This window comes from Protomyctophum parallelum, assembly GCF_964188405.1.
Source record: "Protomyctophum parallelum genome assembly, chromosome: 1".
NCBI classification, from domain to species: domain Eukaryota; kingdom Metazoa; phylum Chordata; class Actinopteri; order Myctophiformes; family Myctophidae; genus Protomyctophum; species Protomyctophum parallelum.
In genome coordinates, this window is record NC_139697.1 from 22,212,054 (window position 1) to 22,232,096 (window position 20,043).

Below are 20,043 nucleotides of genomic sequence, written 5' to 3' on the forward strand. Positions count from 1 at the left end.
ATTTAAAAAAAATAATTATATATATTTCTGAACAGTTTTAACACAATATTTGCAGAAGGGATTCTGCGGTCAAATACAACAATGCCTATCAAACTGCCTGTCCTATAAATGTATTAACTGGTTGATCAGTGTAAATACTCTTATTTTGAAGGATTTGCCGGAAGGCGTAGGCGTTAACAGCCGGGGATAGTAAAGAAAAAGAAAAAAGCTAACAACATCGTACTGGCCAGTGTGGTGTAGCTACGCTGCTAGTTCGGAATCCAATACTATGGCGTATTAAATTCATAGAAAAAAGGAGGGAAATAAAACTCAAAGTTCCTATAACGTTTTTACTATAAGTAAGTTCAAATGTTTAGTTTACGGGCAGTCAGAAAACAAAAGCATTTAGGAGGCAGGTGCTTAACATCTAGGCTAATGTTAGCTTAGTGTTATGGAGCCCACGAGCTATTTAGTAGAGATATGGTTCAATTCTTGTATATTTAATAAAATAACTTCTGCTTTGAATTAAACGTGAAGTATATGTGGATGTAGTGAAGTAGCAGGTCATATATGTTGCTTCTTGGTTAGGTTCGCGTTAAATGTTATCTGAAAGGCTAATGTTCAGCATCCTTTCGTAGCCCCCATGGCACGAATGAATGAATCCTTTGATGTATGTATCAATATGAACAATTAATGTATCAAACGTATTTGTAGTAATGTAATCTGCCTTTGATCTTCTCAAATTGGCTCCATAGAAGGACTCAAGAAGGCATTTGATATGAAACTGATTACTGATAACCACTTTAAATTTGGCTTCACTTTTTTGAAGATCATGCCAAGTGCCAAAAAAAAAAAAAAAAAGAAAGACAAAAATGCGAAAATAGCAGATCCAGATAAGCTGTTTTCGCTATTCGTCGTGTATGGGTGATGCATTGCTGATGCTGTTGTTGATGCTGATATTAATGCAGATGCTGAGCGCTGCAGTAATTCAGGATGTATGCGGTGTACAGACAAGCCCACACCCCCACTGCAGTGGAGTTCTCTGTCTACTGCAACTTCATCTCCAGTAAGGAGAAGAACCTGGTCGTGGCTGGTACGTCTCAGCTATATATCTACAGGATAATCCATGATGTGGAGGTGAGGCTCTCACTTAATAATAATCTTGACCGTTGTGCTTTTTATTCAAGAATGGATGAATGAATGTGTATGACATTGACTCAATTGCATTATTATTTCAGAATACCTCAAAGTCAGACAAAGCTCCAGGTATGTCCAAATAAATGCCCTTTCTCTTGTTAGCGATGCTATTTGGCAACTTGATATCTCTGCTGTCTGGAAGAAACCACCCAACTACAAAATGTTCATTTTTCAGGAAATGGAGAAAAACAAAAATCCAGCTCAAGTGGAATTAGGAGGTTTTTGTCAAAGCGTTTTTTAAATACCGTACTTTTCATTGGTTCAGTATTTTTCTAACCAACACAAAGACGTAAAGGGGGTTCAATAGCACTGCGGTTTATGAATGATAAAAAAAAAAAAACCCTCAAAAATGGAGTTCTTCCGGACAGCAACGATATGATATTATTTGTCCCGTATTTTGATCTTTTATACCTTCACCTACAGATGCAAAAACACGAAAGGAGAAGTTGGAGCAGGTGGCATCCTTCTCGCTTTTTGGCAATATCATGTCTATGGCCAGTGTGCAGCTCGGAGCGGCGAACAGAGATGCTCTGCTGCTCAGTTTCAAAGATGCGAAGGTATGCTCTCTGACCAGCGCAAAAGCACTGTTCTGTACCAGTTACAGTATGAGTACAGTACGTGAGCCATTAGAGAATGAAAAGGGAAAGACAGACATGCCGACATTCAGTGCAACAATGATAAAAGCAAAATACTGGTGTGCACTGCAGTGGGAAAACAAAATCACACCTGCATGAAGTGAGGGGCACTCTTATCATACATCATCATACATCACATTCCGTTCTCAACCAATCAAATCATCACAAATGTGGCCAATCACAATTTGCGTCCTCACCTTTGTCTTCAATGTTTGTGTTTACACAAAAGTCCTCACTTTTGTCTTCAATGTTTGTGTTTACACACTTTTGTCTTCAATGTTTGTGTTTACACAGACCCTCATAGCTGGGGATAGGAGGGGGTAGCGCCCCTCAAAAACTAGCAGACTGATTGACTATTTTCTCTTCTTAGTTGTCAGTGGTGGAGTATGACCCAGGGACCCACGACCTGAAGACATGTTCTCTTCTCTTCTATGAGGAGCCTGAGCTCAGAGTATGTGGAAACGTTTTTATTTTATTTGATATATTTTCCCTTCTATTAAGTACAGTTTGACATCCAAGAATATTTACAGTGAATGCTGGACAGGGAAACTGTTGATTGATCGTACACGTTGATTTCCAGAAAAAAGTAGCCCAAATGTACTTACTCACCGGTATGTTCTGATCTGAATTTGCAGGATGGATTCGTCCAGAATGTACACATTCCTATTGTCCGTGTGGATCCAGAGAATCGCTGTGCTGTGATGCTGGTTTACGGCACCAAACTTATTGTGTTGCCGTTCAGGAAAGACACACTGACGGATGAGCAAGAGGCGGTTGTTGGTGAAGGGTAAGGATTGATTCAGACCAGCTTGGACAGCATGATAAACCGGTTCCGGAAATGGTTCTAAATGTGATGGAACATATGTAGGCCTACATACTGTACGGTATACCTTACAACTTTTAAATTGTCAGTGAATGACATTAAGAAATGTAGGCTGACATCTACTTGTATACCCTCGCTGCATACACTTATGCAATATATGCTAATTGCGACCATAGGTCGCATTTACTATGAAAAGATCCGGCCAGCAATTCTACATCTGACCTCAAACCCTTAGATCTCCATATATGGAGCTGACCTGTTCTGACATCCATATTTTATTCCCACATCACCCGTCCTTCCTGTTCTGACATTCCATATGTTTATCTGACGTCATCAGACCCTGTACACTCAAGACACGCTCCATATATGGCCAGTACAGAATTCATTCCATATGTCGATCTGACCCCCCATGCCAAAGTGCCAGCGCTCGCCCAGCAGTCTGCCGTCACCCAGGCGTGCAAGGGCGAGGTTGCTTCTTGCCCTCAGGTCGTCTTGCTGGTAGTGAGGATTAAAATCAGACTGCCTGGTCTGTTAACCCTAGAACGGGTAACATAACATTTGTGATACTGTACAAGTTACCATTATTTTCATAATCGGTTAATCTGTTGATCTTCTCTAGATCAAGTATTAGTTTCACCCCTGCAAGTTACAGTAAAATCTAATTTGCATCCTTTTGTGTATTTCTGATCCCGGTCACGTACTGTACAGTATGTCTAATGCATGGGTCCGTTTTCGTCTTGCCCTGCAGGCCCAAATCCAACTTTCTGCCCAGCTACAACATTGACGTGCGTGAGCTGGACGAGAAGCTGCTGAACATCATTGACATGAAGTTCCTTCATGGTTACTATGAACCCACACTGCTCATCCTATATGAGCCCAACCAAACCTGGCCTGGGTCAGTCTGCCAAAACACCACTAACTTTACATTTACATGTTGGCATCCTTATTCTTGGGCTATGGTATCATTCAGAGAAGTGTTATCTAATGCATCTTGTGTTGTGTCTACACTTTTCTTTTTCTGTTTGGCTGGCATTTCTGTTGAGATGAGAACCAAGAGTTGAAAGAATAACACCTCTTGATGCTACTAATCACCACAAAGCATATTCAGCATGTGACAGTTTTGTGTGATAACCGTTGGCAGGCGTGTGGCTGTACGTCAGGACACCTGTAGCATTGTGGCCATCTCACTCAACATCATGCAGAAGGTGCATCCTGTCATCTGGTCTCTCACCAACCTGCCGTTTGACTGTACTCAGGTCATGGCTGTTCCCAAGCCCATCGGTGAGCCCAGCATTGATTGATTTTGTCATTGGATTTGTCTTTATTTTCATAATGAACAAAAACAAAATCTGTTTTTCACAATGAAAATGCATGTCAAGGAAACGCCCTACTGCTCACATGCATGATTATGAAGAAAGATGGAAAATAAACGTGATCACGCCAAGAAATGTGTCTGACTACACTGATGAGTTTCATTACGGCTTCTGTCTTCACTGATAGGTGGAGTAGTGGTGTTTGCTGTGAATTCATTGCTATACTTAAACCAGAGCGTTCCACCGTTTGGGGTCTCCCTCAATTCACTGACAACAGGGACCACAGCCTTCCCCCTTCGTGAGTATTCACATCTACAGTACGCAAACACACGTCTCTCCACTGATCTCTTTTAACTCAATATCATCATGTGTTTTGGTCATGCAGGCACACAGGATGAAGTAAGGATCTCCTTGGACTGTTCCCAGGCGGCCTTCATCGGCTATGATAAGATGGTCATCTCTTTGAAAGGAGGTGAAATGTGAGTGCAGTTAAACCGTATACATTTTGACTAGGAATGTAATGGTACATCAACCAGGATGACACTTTGTTCACTGTTTCGCTGTTCTGCTCTCATCTCCGTAGTTACGTGTTGACCCTCATCACTGACGGCATGAGGAGTGTCCGGGCTTTCCATTTTGACAAGGCTGCAGCCAGCGTCCTGACTACCTGTGTGAGTGCTGCTGTGTGCAGTTAAGAGCTCACAAACATAGGATGTAGGATCCAGGAATTGGTTCTTGTTAAAGGGATATTTCACTTTCAAACATGTTTTGGGTCATTTTAACATTATCTCAGGCTTTTGTGTATTGACCTCAGACAGTTTTCATGTTCAATATTCAATGTTTAGATATTTGACATACATTTTTATCAGACATGCACGACCCCTTCCTATACAAACCCAATTGTAACTTCAAACTCAAACATTTTAACCATGTTAGATTCATAGAAAACGTCCGCCCTTGTTCTGGTGACTGATATTGGCATAATTATGTGAGGGGGGACATGTATTTTCAATTACCTTTTCTGGCTAGGGTGCTCACAAAAGCCACAATAGACATTAACACATTGAGTACGCCGACTGCCTTCAAAATATAGGCTATAGAATACCGGAGGTGTCTGATTGCTTTTACTTTGAAAGCCATGAACCGGAAACACTTTCCTAAAAAAGTTGACTTTACAAAGTGACCTCAACATCCCGATCATCTTAATATATTGTTTTACGCTCCAAAAAGCGTTCATATTTTGCGGGAGAGACGGATGAGGAGCAGAAAATAAGCGCCAGCATATCGCTCTATTCATCACCACGGAGAGCGCCCTGGATTAGGAGCTACGAGTCATTCTTTCCGTCTCGCTAACGTGGGAGTCAATAATAAGCTAATAGTTGCACTGAGCGTTAGCATACGGCAAGCGAAAAGCGAAATGCCAAAAAAATAAATAGGAAAAATTCTGAATATTAATATCTCGCCCCGCATCGCTGGGATGTCGCTAGGACGTCCTCAGACGTCCTTAGAACTCTACGTTCGGTATCCTATGACGTTCTCAGGCGTCCTACGTGCTGTAAGTGTTAAAACATGTTTGAAAGTGAAATATCCCCTTTAACCCTACCCTACTTAATGTGTGATATTCTCTTGCAGATGATGACCATGGAGCCTGGGTATCTGTTCCTGGGCTCTCGACTTGGAAACTCTCTGCTCCTGAAGTACACAGAGAAACTCCAAGAGGCCACAACGGAAGAGGGCGATGAAAACCATGACAAAGAGAAAGAGATGGATAAAGATAAACAAGTAAATGTTTTGAGTTTAAACACATTAACCCTATTCTGGGCATGTCATAAATAGGATAAATAACAGTTTGCGAAAGTAGGTGAACGTTCAGGGAAAATAGCAGCTCTACAAACTCACAAGCGGTGCAAATCACAACACCATGTGATCTTGTAGATTGGCTATTTTCTAAATTTGACATATATATATATTGTTTACACCTGACAAGGTTTTTCGTGTAGGCACATAATGTAAATTATGTCCGTTTGTCATTTAGGCACATTTTGTTAAAATAAAAATGTGCATTTAAATGTTGGTTTTGATAAGATATAGTAAGAGTGATGTTTATTGAACTCAAGGTTAATTCTTATCATGTTTTTGTTTGATTTGCCCCTTTGTGTCCAATTGTTGTTACAACAACTCATTGCTAATAACCTTTTTTTTTTTTTTCAGGAAGAGCCACCCAGCAAAAAGAAGAGGATTGATTCTGCTGCTAACTGGACTGGTATAGCATCTCTACTGTACATTTTTTTAATGCTCATAAGTATCTCTTCCACCAAAAAATATGTAATAACAGTTTTCCCCCTTTTCTTTATATACAGATGAGGTGGATGAGATTGAAGTGTATGGCAATGAGGCCTTGTCAGGCACTCAGCTGTCCACCTATTCTTTTGAGGTACAAAGCCATAACGGCTAATATATATCTTCCATATGGCATAGTATTATTATTATTATTATTGTTATTATTATTATTATTATTATTATTCCTTTTTACAGGTGTGTGATAGCATATTAAACATCGGACCCTGTGCCAGTGCATCCATGGGCGAGCCTGCCTTCTTGTCTGAGGAGGTACAGTATGATTATATTAAATACATGCCTATATTTGGGGTTCTCTGGTCCAGTGCATTAGTTACAGCTGTGATCATTTCTTGCAGTCTTTACTTTAGTGACACAACTTTTCGCTTGTTGTGCATTCATTTCATTTAAACTTTTTAAACACATTCATGAATATTGAAAATAATAATTATCCTACAGTGACCAAACACGCAAATAAGAACAAACAAAAAAAGATTGCAGAAAATGCTGAAGACAGATCTTTTGTGCATCAGTGTCGAGTGCTGAAAATAGCCAATCTACATTATGAGTTTACAGCTACTGCTACTTTACACCAGTGCTTGTAGATTGGCTATTTTCAGTGGCTACTTTCAGCATGTGACACTGGTGTGCAACAAAGTGTAATTGAAGCATTTACACCCCTGGACCAGAGCTAATTGTTGGGACTACCGTCCCCGGCATCGTCCACCTTTCAACTTCCACTGTTGACGTTGTTGACTCTTACTCGCCCACAGTTCCAGAACAACCCTGAGCCTGACCTGGAGGTCGTTGTGTGTTCTGGGTACGGGAAGAACGGTGCGCTGTCTGTGCTTCAGGTAATAGTGGGACATATTTCAGTTTGGTGGAGGCGATACTTTTCCCACAGTCATGGCAAAGTCTTAATGTGTTAAACTCTGTGTATGTTCATGCTAGAGCAGTGTTTGCTGCACCGTCCTTTAAGACCTGTGGTGGTGAGGAAAGTCTGCCACGGGCTCAGTGACGGTGCTACAGTGACGTCTGGGTTTACCAGGGTTGCCTCAGAGATCAGCGGAGTAGCCTGTAAACACCCCAGATACAAACCCTCATCTAATACACTTGCTTGATGTACCATGTCAGAATTATTTATTACACCAGTGATTCTCAGCCTTTTAATTTCAATGTTTTTTTTTAAATGTATCTGGGACCCCGGTCTACACCTTTATGTTATATTTATTTATATTTTTTTGTTTGAATCTATTTCCGTTTTCCAGAGAAGCATCAGACCACAGGTTGTCACCACCTTTGAGCTGCCAGGTTGTCATGACATGTGGACTGTGATCTCCAATGAAGTAAAAGAAGATAAAAAAGTAGTGTATACCCCCTTTCTCACACACACACACACACACACACACACACACACACACACACACACACACACACACACACACACACACACACACACACACACACACACACACACACACACACACACACACCCACCCCTGTGTTTAGTTAATAATCCTACAGCATTTAGGGATCTTTTTTTCTTTAAAAAACCAAAAATTATGTGTGTTTTAATTTTGCAGGTTGAGAAAAAAAAGGCTGAGCCTGAGAAAGGGGCAGAACCAGAGGCGGCTGCTGAGGATGGTGAGAAGGAAGAGGAGAAGAAGAAGGAGGAGAAAGCGGAGCCGGTCATCGAGGACGATAAGAAGAAGCACGGCTTCCTGATTCTGAGCAGAGAAGACTCCACTATGGTGCACTCACACACATGCACACGCACACGCACTGTGTCCGGAAGGACCGGCTATGTCCATTGTCTAGCAAAACAAACACTCTTCTCCCAGTAATTCTATAATGTTTCTCTGCTGATTTCAAGGAGCACTTCACCCATTTTTCAACCTTAATTGGTCCTCACTAATGCTCATTATAAGACGGTACCATTTCTGTCTACTCGCTCTGTCTCTCAGAGAGAGGAGGGCTGTGGTCAATTCAGCCTATCAACCAATGACATAGTTGATAGGCAGGTTTGGTCATTTCAAACAATATTTCAAACTTGTTCCTTTTTTTTTTGTATTGGTTGATGAGAACAATGGCTTCTTTCAGCTGCATGCTAACTGCCAGGAAAAGAAATGCTTTATTTTAGATAATGTCATTGGTCGATAGTTTTTCCTGAATTGTCCACAGCTCACCAATAAGACACAGAGTAGAAATGGGGCCATCTCACAATGTTTTTGTATTTTTATGTAAATAAATGTACCTTTGTGTACCTACACAGAAGAAATAACAATAAAGAAACCTTCAATCTTGGGCCTTTAAAACGGTCCATTATTCTTTAACCACTTGCACCCCAGCCAGCATCCAGTTCTCTAAAGGCCAGTCCACACCAATGCAGCTCCTTGCAGTTTTTGAGAGCGTTGCAGACTGCAGTGGTGTGGACTGGCCTTAAGACTGCAAGGGTTGTTGTGGTGTCTGATAGTGCTGCCAACAAATATTCCATATTCGAATGAATATTCAAATGTAAAAAATAAAAGAATAATCACATTTATTAAATTAAGATTCAAATAAAAAAAATGCTGTGTGAGTTCTGGCGAGACTGTGCTACGTACACTAAAACATTATACAGAAATTAGGCTATTAAGATAATTATGAATCATTCATTTGATCTTGCAAGACTCAAGAGCGCATTTCTCAGCACCAACCGCGGCCCATACAGGACTGGACCATATAGATAAAGAAAGAGAAAGTTTTACAGCATTTTAGGCTGCAATATTCATATCCATATTAAAATCATATACATTCGACATTCAAAATCATTCGAAATTCGTTCGAATCCATGTGGTGTTTTAAAAGGAATATTCGAGTGTCATATTTGGCCACTTCTGGCAGCACTAGTGTCTGATTGGTGTCCACTCCTGTGTGTTTTGCGGTGTAGATTCTTCAGACTGGCCAGGAGATCATGGAGCTGGACACCAGTGGCTTTGCCACTCAGGGACCCACCGTGTTCGCTGGAAACATTGGGGACAACAAGTACATCATCCAAGTCTCCCCCATGGGCATAAGACTATTGGAAGGAGGTACGTGTTATAATGATGCACGTACGGCAATACACTAGAACAGAATCGGAATCAATCTTTATTGTCACATCACATTTCGGTAGGTGAAATTGTTTATTGTGCAGGCTCATCAATGCAGTTCAAAGATAGATAGAGAATTGAAGAGAAAAGAGGAGGGGGGAGCCGAGGACATGAAGTACATATAATATATAACTAATCTACATACCGTAGTAAATACATTGTATCATGTAACTAAAGTGCATCATAATTAAGTGTCAAGTATGCATATGAAATAGTTCAGTTCAATCGGTGCAGTGGCAACGGGCTTAGTTCTTATTCAGCAGTCTGATAGTTGCCAGATAAGATATATGTTAAATGTTTTTATTTATTTTATAAACACATATAAATATAATACAAATAGATACAAGTTGCACAATCCTTTGTCCCACTCTGCTCTCAGTGACACAGCTGCACTTCATCCCGGTGGACCTGGGGTCTCCCATAGTGCAGTGCTCTGTGGCTGACCCCTATGTGGTCATCATGACCGCAGAGGGCGTGGTCACCATGTTCGTACTGAAGAGTGACTCCTACATGGGCAAGACTCACCGCTTGTCTCTGCAGAAACCTCCCATCTCCGCTGTGAGTTGACGCCTCCCAGAAACATACTTAACTTGTCTGTAACTGTAGCAATTCCAGTGATAATTTACAAATTGGCTGTTCTTCCTCCTTTTGTGTGACACAAAGTCAGTATAAAATACCGGTAGGTCACTAATTGATGAAAAACATCACACCCGTGTGAAGTGAGGGGCGCTTTACCAACCCTTATCATCTTACATCATCGCGATATCATGGTGTATTTGCAGGGAGAATAAAACTAGTTTTTCTCAACTTGTAAGATAACCAGGATTTCTTCTTTACAACCAAACATGGACAATTCTCTGAGAGGCTTGTTGCCTGACCAATGTGTGGCTCTGGTGTCTTTTCCCCGCTAGCAATCCCGTGTGGTTACGATGTGCACGTACCGAGACGTCAGCGGCATGTTCACCACAGAGAACAAAGTCAGCTGCTCCGCTCACGAGGTCACGAGGGTCAGGAACGAGTCGGAGACGGAGACCGTCATTCATGACCTCAGGTAACCATTAACATGAGCGTGAACAAAAAGTGCAAAAGTTAATCAACCAAAAACAAATCTCAGACATTTTCAGATAATTCCAGATATTTCCAGAATCTTTAAAAAAATTCAATCAAAAAAGCTGAACTAAAAGATGGCTCGCAATGCGGCCGATGTGATGCGTTGTGAGCACTCTTGTATGTAGAATTATGAAATGGTAATAATAATCGATTTAGTTAAATTGGAAGAAAAAAAAACTACATATGATTATTACGATTATTCAATGCAAGTAATTGATCGCTAAATGATAGTTGCAGCCCTAGTGAGCATCAATCAGTCACCTTTTGAAGACATCACTGAGTGTAGCTGCACACTGGTGTGTGCGTGTGCATGTGCATGTGCATGTGCATGTGCATGTGCATGTGCATGTGCATGTGCATGTGCATGTGCATGTGCATGTGCATGTGCATGTGCATGTGCATGTGCATGTGCATGTGCATGTGCATGTGCACGTGCGCGCAAAATGCCGTACCAAGGTGCTTAAGTACCAGCGTCTTAAGGATGCTATTATACAGCTTGGCTACAAATATAAACTACTTGTGTTCATATTTGGAAGTCGTGAGAGGCCTTCAGATTGCAGGCATGCCCAAGCCGAGAGCTAAAGGCATCGGCAAAGTTCTGTTCAGTGTCTGCAATAATTGGCAGTGGTCATATATGGAGAAGGCGATGCTTTCTGTACCCGTGATCTGTATCCTGAAGCACTTGTTGTAGAGTTTTCGCAAGTTTGCGCATCCACTATTGTTTGTGTTCAAGAATTTCTTGTTAAATGTGAACGCAAATAAAATATGTCAAATGTGTGTGTGCAGTAACACCGTGGACGACGAGGAGGAAATGCTCTATGGAGACACGGGGGCTCCGATGAGGGACGACGGTCCCACTCGCAGCTCCACTACATTCTTGGCCTCGGGGAGCGACGGAAGCCACGGCAAATCAGAGCCCACCCACTGGTGCATGATAGTCCGAGAAAACGGTGTCATGGAGGTACGCCATCGCTGGGACATTTATCCCCTTTTGGGCCGGGAACCCCTTTTGGTGTTTTAAACATTATGTTATAATTTAGCTATTGAAAAATAGCAGACCTACAAGCTCATAGCGCGCCACTCGGTGGCGCGCTATGAGCTTGTAGGTCTGCTATTTTTGAAAAGTCGTAAAAATGTGGCGCAAGTCTTTGAATATATATTCTTTCAGAGTGAATGTTTTTTAAATCTGGTCTAATTGGGTTATACTACTTCTCCACTGCATAGTACTGGCTCGATTCGACTGTTCTCGCTTTACTTATTTTCCTCTGCAAATGGAACACCCTCTCCTCAGCTATAGTCATCATTGTGTTTTTCCCATGTGCAGATCTTCCAGCTCCCAGACTGGCGTTTGGTGTTCCTGGTGAAGAACTTCCCTGTGGGCCAGCGGGTGTTGGTGGACTGCTCTTCTGGCCAGTCTGCAACGCAGGGGGAGGGTAAAAAAGAAGAGGTGACGAGGCAGGGAGAGATGCCACTGGTTAAAGAGGTGTCCTTGGTGTCGCTTGGGTACAATCGCTCCAGACCCTACCTGCTGGTGAGTTGTGCATTTATCCACATGAACCCTGTGGAATTATAAAAGAATATAATTTTACCCATAATCATGCAGCCCTGTACTGTTTCTTTGACAGCCATTTGCAGTCTTCTACCTTGTCGGAAACGAAGGAATATTTTCATCAGACAGACCACGACGATGGTCAAATGCATCAGACTCATTAATTGCCAAACCCTAACATGTAATGTCCAAGTGTATTTATTTTGTATTGTAGGTCCATGTGGAGCAAGAACTTCTAATCTACGAGGCGTTCCCCTATGATCAGCTGACTCAAAACACCTTGAAAGTGCGCTTCAAGAAGGTAAGATATAAAGACTAGCTGGATTACATTTGGAGTGATCAGTAATAATAACAATGTCTTTAAAAAAAGATATCTGCTCTACAAAGATGCCACACAACATCAACTTCAGAGAGAAGAAGACCAAGCTGAGGAAGGATAAGAAGGCAGACGGGGCTGGCGAGGATGCTTCAGCTGTGAGGAGTCGTGTGGCCAGGTTCAGATACTTTGAAGACATCTCTGGATACTCTGGGGTAAGGACGTTTGATCGCCTGCACAAGAATCCATGGTGCACTGTATGGAAGCATTGTGACTGTGTCCACTCAAGCTGAACTACTTTCTTCTTTTAAAAAAAAAGATGTATCCCACAATTTTGTAACCCATTTTTCACCTCTGTGTCAATTATCAAATTATTAACCTAGTCCCCATATGGGGGACATGGGGAGAGCAACGGACTTGAACGGACTTGCTTCCTTCATGCCTGAGTGTCCAAGTTGCTCCTTTACACCTGACAGGCGGAGTTTTCCTAGTTGGATGTAGCGCGTGGAAGGAACACGGTATTCCAACCAGTTCCTTTCCCCTCCATCAGGCGCCCCGGCTGGGCAGGGGGGGGGGGTCAGTTTAGAGACCAGGATTACTGCATGTTTTTTGTGAGGGTACCTACCCTAGGGGACACGGGAAGCTGAACTACTTTCAACCTGGCGTCCCTATTTTGGGCATTTATAGGTCACGTGAAAATGTTCAGTAAACCAAAACTCTAGGTCCAAAAATAGGGCCAATTATTTATTTATTTTTCAAACAAGTTATGACATGATTTATAATAAACTAAGCAAACAAATTATTTTACGGTTAGGTTTTCTTTTACAACTTTCACAACCATAATTATAAATTGTCTGACTTACCCGGTACATTTAAATAAGACACCCAGAACTTTTCCAACTTGGCGTCCTCATTCTGCCACACAACTTAAACAACATATTTCAAGACATTGCCCTTATTTTGTTAGTTTTTATGTTAGTTTTGGTAGACTTTTCACTTCCTTTGTCTTGCATCAGTAACTGGGAAATACATCATTTCATATATTTACCAGCACTGTAACCCAGGCCACCACACTGGCAGCCTGGGCCACTCATGAATTATTTCAAATAGCCACTGAGCGCATCTACAAGCTATTTTGATTGTGAGTAAAAATGGTTACAACATTGCTGTGTGTTTGTCCATTTTGTGTGGCGGGCTCAGGTGTTCATTTGTGGACCGTCCCCTCATTGGATGTTGGTCACAGCCCGGGGAGCGATGAGACTTCATCCCATGAGTATCGATGGCTCCATCGAGTCTTTCGCCCCCTTCCACAACATCAACTGTCCCAAAGGCTTCCTCTATTTCAACAAACAGGTACAGTACAACATCAGTTTTTTCCGTCTGTGGATTTGTCTTTTTCTTTGAAAGGTTGCCTCAGCAGCCTACACGGGGGTAAACATTTGCCTGTAGCGTATCTTCAGATCTAGGCTATTTGTGTTTCCGAGGCTTGTGCATTGAAAGGTCACTGCTGGGAGCAGTCAGAGAGAGCCAGAGGGAGCCACCACACCTCCACCGATGTGGGGGAGGTTAAGAATAAGAACTGCTCTGTGGTTAGATGTGTACTTTTCATTTTCACGTGTTGTTTTCTGTTGCTGTGATAAACGTAGTGTTTGAATGTGCTTGACCACAGGGTGAGTTGAGGATCAGTGTTCTTCCCACCTACCTGTCTTACGACGCCCCTTGGCCTGTTAGGAAGATCCCACTGCGGTGCACTGTACACTATGTCTCCTATCATGTGGAATCCAAGGTACGTGCAGCCCATCTGCCCTACACGGTATACAACACACGCCCACCTGTGTGTGTTGTATTCAGGGGTCGGCAACCTTTTTGACATGAATGAAGTGCTGTGTTTTTATTTTCTTGTCAGTGTGCCTGATCAACATTATGTTGAATTATGACACCACATGATAAAAACAATTCCAACAGATGTTTGGAATTTCTTTCTAATTCTGGACTATTTTGTTTCACATCAGGACATTGTAATGATCATTAGAAATAACCCACCTATATCCCAGACTCTCTCCCCAGTCAGAGTTTAGTTTGAATGAATGTAGAATTGTGCAGGATTTGCATTCATTTAATGAGCCTAATTTAATGTTAGTTTAAAAAGAAAAATCCTCTTTCTCACACTTATGCCAGTGTGCCACCAGTGATCACCTTTTGATTGAAACCTTTATTTCAGGGGAATCCAATTGAGACCATTCATTTTACATACATGACATGGACACACAGTTTATTAATTCTTCAGGGCATTTCAGAAATATTCATAAAATAGAATTAACAGATTCAAAACAGTATAAGAAATTAAAAAAGAAAGAAAGAAGAAGAAATACAAACCAACCAAAAAACAACATTAAAAACAAAAGACAAAAGAAAAACCCCATATGGCTGATGACTATTACCACACTGTAAGGGCGACACAAGCAACATCACAATCAATCGTAGCAAACGTTCTTGATACGAAAATAAATACATAAATGACAGTAGGGGGGGTGGCAACATAACATTGAATTCACTCACTTCAGTCCATCAAGCGTGTCAATAATGTGTGACCAGATCTTCTGAAATAGGGGTTCGGGCTGATTCGGTTAGAACTCAGAATTGTCCCAGTCAAATCGTATTGGGCAGTTCAATATGATCAACGATGTGTTTCGTCTACTACATACTGGGTAATTGGGGTGTCAATTACTCAAAAATTACTCCTTATCAAAAAAGATTGTTAATCAAATGAACATAAATAACAGGAAAATCCATAGATTTCTGTCACGTACCATCACATTAGAAGTAAAGCAAATATAATTTCAAATGTTCTCGCAGGAACACTCCTAGTTGTTTTTTTTACCTGTTTTCATCACTGATTTCTCCAGCCAGGCGTTCATTGTGCACATTGCACACGTTTGCATCACTTCAGACTTCAGCTGTGAAGCTCCTTTTCAAGTGATGACGATGCGGTTTGAAAACACTGATACGTATTGATCAGGCCCGCGTTCAAAAGTTTGAGATAAAAGTACTCAGGCCCAGGGTCCTCTGACGGGGAGAGAAACACAAATCATTGAAGAGCACTTTAAAGGGGATTAAACCTTTGATCGAATGTTCTTGTGTGTGATGTCCGTTTGCCTCTCAGGTCTACGCTGTTTGCACCAGCGTCAAAGAGCTCACCACTCGCATCCCCCGGATGACGGGCGAAGAGAAGGAGTTTGAAGTCATAGACAGAGGTCAGACTTAATCAAAGTTGTGTTAGTCTCCTTGAAAAACAATACAGGGGCTCGCAACTCACTTTTGAATACTCCAAAATGTATTTATGATATTTTGACTTTTCGACCCTTTCTCAGTGTCTTTTGTCAAGTGTATGATTGTTTGGTATGGTTAATGGGACTAGAAAATGGTATAAAATGTATCTCACACTGAATATATGATATTTTCATACATGTTCATATATCGTTTTTGTGCTCCTGCAGATGAGCGCTACATCAACCCTACTCAGGAGAAGTTCTCGATTCAGCTCATCTCTCCAGTCAGCTGGGAGGCCATCCCCAATGCACGGTAACACCCCACACCCCTCCAAGGTTACATTTAATCAACCAATCAAATAAGCCTCTTAACTCTCAACTTCATTAGAGCTTCAACTAATGTTGAAAAGGCCATGACCTCTATTTGCGTCCTTCAGGATTGACCTGGAGGAGTGGGAGCACGTGACTTGCATGAAGACGGTGGCTCTGAAGAGCCAGGAGACCGTGTCTGGTCTGAAGGGGTACATAGCAGCAGGAACCTGCCTAATGCAAGGGGAGGAGGTCACCTGTAGGGGCAGGGTAAGGAGAACCCACCCACACCTCGCCACCGCACTTTAAGCTCAATTTAATGGTCCACTGCGTGACGGTGTCGCTTGCCAAAAATAACTGTTCAACAAGCGAACCACACGTTGGCAATGGATGTAGATCAGTTGTTTTTTTGGCAAAGTTGTGTAAAATGTACTGATACTGTCTCTTGTCTTATTAAGTTCAGGTTCAGTGAAACTGTGCATTTACTAATGAATGATGCAGTAATAATTACTTGTAGGGCCCCGTTGTAAGTGAGATGTATGTGTTTTTTTGGCATAAAGAATAACTGATTGATTTGTACCGGTTCAGATCTTGATCCTGGATGTGATTGAAGTGGTACCAGAGCCGGGACAACCCCTCACCAAGAACAAGTTCAAAGTGTTGTATGAGAAGGAGCAGAAGGGTCCAGTCACGGCTCTGTGCCACTGCAGTGGATTCCTGGTGTCAGCCATCGGCCAGAAGGTGTGGTAGTATTTAAAGTACTTTTCATGGGGGGGGGGGGGGGGGGGGTAATAATCACAACGTCCCTGGTTCAATTCTCTCTCTCTCAATCCAATTTTCACAGATCTTCCTATGGAGCCTGAAGGACAATGACCTAACAGGCATGGCCTTCATTGACACCCAGCTCCACATCCACCAGATGTACAGCATTAAGAACTTCATTTTGGCTGCTGACCTCATGAAGAGCGTCTCTCTGCTGCGCTACCAGACCGAGAGCAAAACCCTGTCCCTCGTCAGCAAGGTACGGACGGAACGAGCACAGCTGCACATACGCAAAGCAACCCTAGATGTATGCAATGGCAATGCAATTAATGCAAATCAAGGAGACCTGTTCTCCAAAACTGACAGGATTTTCCTTTGCTGTTATTACAGGATGCAAAGCCCCTGGAGGTTTACAGCGTTGAATTCATGGTGGACAACAACCAGCTTGGATTCCTGGGTAATGTTGTGCTTTCAGCAAAAACGAACAAGAATACTTTGGATGTTTAACTTATCCAAGATATTTCTACCTTTACTAATCAATCTTTGTTTTTTCTCTGCTATCAGTGTCTGACCGAGACAAGAATCTAGGCGTATACATGTATTTACCTGAAGGTGGGTATTAAACAAATGTTCACATGTTTACCCAGCGTTACTGTATACTCAGTGTTTTAAAACATTTTGAAAGTAACTTCTCCAGCATTACCTGTACCTATTTGGTAGCTATAAATGAATGTGAAATCAATGTCCAGTTGTGTAATGCACTGGTTCTCAACCTTTTTAATTTCAAGGACCCCCAGTTTGATATGCATAGGCCACGGAACCCCATTTTGAAGTTAATTTGTCTGTGTACAAATGGAACCAAAAGGGACCATTTAGTTCCATGTCTACACTCTCTGAGTTAGACACATAAGGATCCATTTGTTTCCACACTATTAACCATTTAGGCAGGGATCCCCCTCAAGGACCCCTGGACCTGATGCTGATAACCATTGTTGTGCAATAATGTATGGTCTTATCATTGCAGCCAAGGAGAGCTTCGGTGGAATGCGTCTGCTGAGGCGAGCCGACTTTAACGCCGGAGCCCACATCAACACATTCTGGAGGATGCCCTGCAGAGGAGCCCTGGACTCAGCCAGCAAGAAGACGCTGACCTGGGACAACAAGCACATCACGTGGTTCGGTAGGCAGAGCTCTTTCATGGCATGGCATGACTGACAATAGGATTGAAATGTATCTTCGCCGTCAGGTGGAAACCGTGTATGTCCAAAACTGTAAATTTTTAGGAAATGGAAAAGAGAACCTGTACTGTGTTTAATTAATAGATCCTTGTTAATACTTGCCAGACTTTACACCTCAACTTGGTGTTTTATTTTGGGGGAAATTCAAATGTTTTGCTACTTTTGCATGACACTGTCATACAACGATGTTGGGTATTCATTTTTAACCCATTCTGACCGGGCACCCATTTTGGTGTCGGCATCATGTTATGCTTTAGCCATTTAAAAATAGCAGATCTACAAGCTCATATCGCGCCACCGAGTGGCGCGATACGAGCTTGTAGGTCTGCTATTTTTGAAAAATCGAAGAGCGACTGACATTTTTAGAATCTGATCTCAGGTCAGGATGGGTTCATCAGACCAGTGTGTGTCTGGCGGAAACCTCGTATGAATCTGATCTCAGGTCAGAATGGGTTAAGGAACAAAGTGCGAAATACAATGTTTCTGCCTAACATTGAAATTGCTAAATTGAGCGACATGTTACCATTTTAGTAATTGGTTCAGTGATTTTCACAATTATTGCCTTATTTTACCATAATATGGTCTAACAAAGTAATCGAAATGATTACCGTTTAATTGCCTTATTACATCATGTTCACTATAGTGTATTGCCCTAACCCATATTGAGCGGGAACCCATTTTGGTGGTTACATACATTATGTTATAATTTAGCTATTGAAAAATTGCAGATCTACAAGCTCTTGAAAAATAGATCTACAAGCTCATAGCGCGCCACTCGTGAACTTGTAGGTCTGCTATTTTTGCAAAATCGTTAAAATGTGCCTCAAATCTTTCAGAGAATTGTCATGATTTAGAAAACTGTCTGTGAAATGTCATGTGGACTTTTAGCCATTCAGTCTAAATGTGGTCTCTACCCTGTGCTCCCTGTAGCCACACTAGACGGAGGCATGGGGCTGCTCCTGCCCATGCAGGAGAAGACATACCGCCGACTGCTCATGTTGCAGAATGCACTCACCATCATGCTGCCCCATCATGCTGGCCTAAACCCAAAGGCTTTCAGGTTTGGTTCCGTACTTCATTATTTGCTATGAAGAGTTTCTCTGTTTGCTTAGGGTAGATTCACACTGAGTCCGTTTGATTCAAACTGTTCCCGAATACAATTGCCTAGTCCCCGCTGGCCATGATTCACATTGGCCTTTATCCTTCCGGCTTCCGCACCCGAGTACACTTCATTCAACTGTATTCAATGCTTTCACATTGCATCGATAAGTACACATCGAGTACACTTCACTCGGTCCCGAGACTACCTCCATCCGGTCCTGGGGAACGGTTGGGTTGATCTGCTCCGGTACGCAACATTCACACTACCACAACATCAGTGTTGTGGTCCCGAGTGCGCAACCGGGACCACAGTGTGAATCTGCCCTTATACGGCACAGAAAGATTACAAGCAAATAAGCCATTCTGGACATAATAGGGGTACATTGGTTCTCTAACACTGCTATTCAAGAACAGATTTGGAACTTCAGCAAAAAAGATTCAATACTGTAGAATTTACATTTTGTGGATGTAGTCCGGTTTGTAATTGCTGACACAAATTACATTACTAAAATTACACTGAAGCAAAAAAAAATCTAATATTTATTTACACCTCAGAATGCTGCAGGCTGACAGACGAACTCTGCAGAATGCCGTGAGGAATATCCTGGATGGAGAACTCCTCAACAAATACCTGTACCTGAGCACCATGGAGCGCAGTGAACTGGCCAAGAAGATTGGTACCACTCAAGACATTGTAAGTACTGTACATGAGCAGGCATGCTGTGTTGTGCATTTGTGGGTTTGGATTACCGTCTGTCCTATCCTATCTTGTCCTATCTTCCATTTTCCTTTCCAGATCCTGGACGATCTTCTGGAGGTTGACAGAGTAACGGCTCATTTTTGAGCAGATGTTTGTATTATTGTACCATCCACAGTGCTGTTTTATATTTCATCATGCATATTTTTTTGTTACGTAAAAAAAAAAAAAGTTTAATATTTTGTTCACAAAAAAATAAAATGGATCAAAACTGCTA

The 20,043-nt window shown here is 41.9% G+C and overlaps 1 protein-coding gene across 1 annotated transcript; it reads left to right on the forward strand.

Annotated features, from left to right (window-relative positions):
• Positions 1-200: 200 nt before the first annotated feature.
• Positions 201-20,037, forward strand: cpsf1 (cleavage and polyadenylation specific factor 1). The gene is made up of 38 exons (XM_083765883.1): positions 201-338; positions 948-1,116; positions 1,218-1,245; positions 1,600-1,733; positions 2,182-2,262; positions 2,447-2,598; positions 3,383-3,529; positions 3,776-3,915; positions 4,135-4,245; positions 4,333-4,426; positions 4,531-4,618; positions 5,580-5,729; positions 6,159-6,210; positions 6,308-6,381; positions 6,483-6,557; positions 7,058-7,138; positions 7,553-7,648; positions 7,868-8,035; positions 9,214-9,355; positions 9,795-9,973; positions 10,327-10,466; positions 11,312-11,486; positions 11,850-12,056; positions 12,289-12,375; positions 12,462-12,605; positions 13,591-13,743; positions 14,060-14,176; positions 15,554-15,644; positions 15,888-15,972; positions 16,097-16,238; positions 16,557-16,709; positions 16,813-16,989; positions 17,121-17,187; positions 17,295-17,342; positions 17,755-17,910; positions 18,899-19,028; positions 19,625-19,763; positions 19,866-20,037. Exons 2-38 carry the CDS (start codon positions 973-975, stop codon positions 19,911-19,913), a joined length of 4,395 nt encoding a protein of 1,464 aa, XP_083622009.1. The 5' UTR covers positions 201-338; positions 948-972; the 3' UTR covers positions 19,914-20,037.
• Positions 20,038-20,043: the final 6 nt, after the last annotated feature.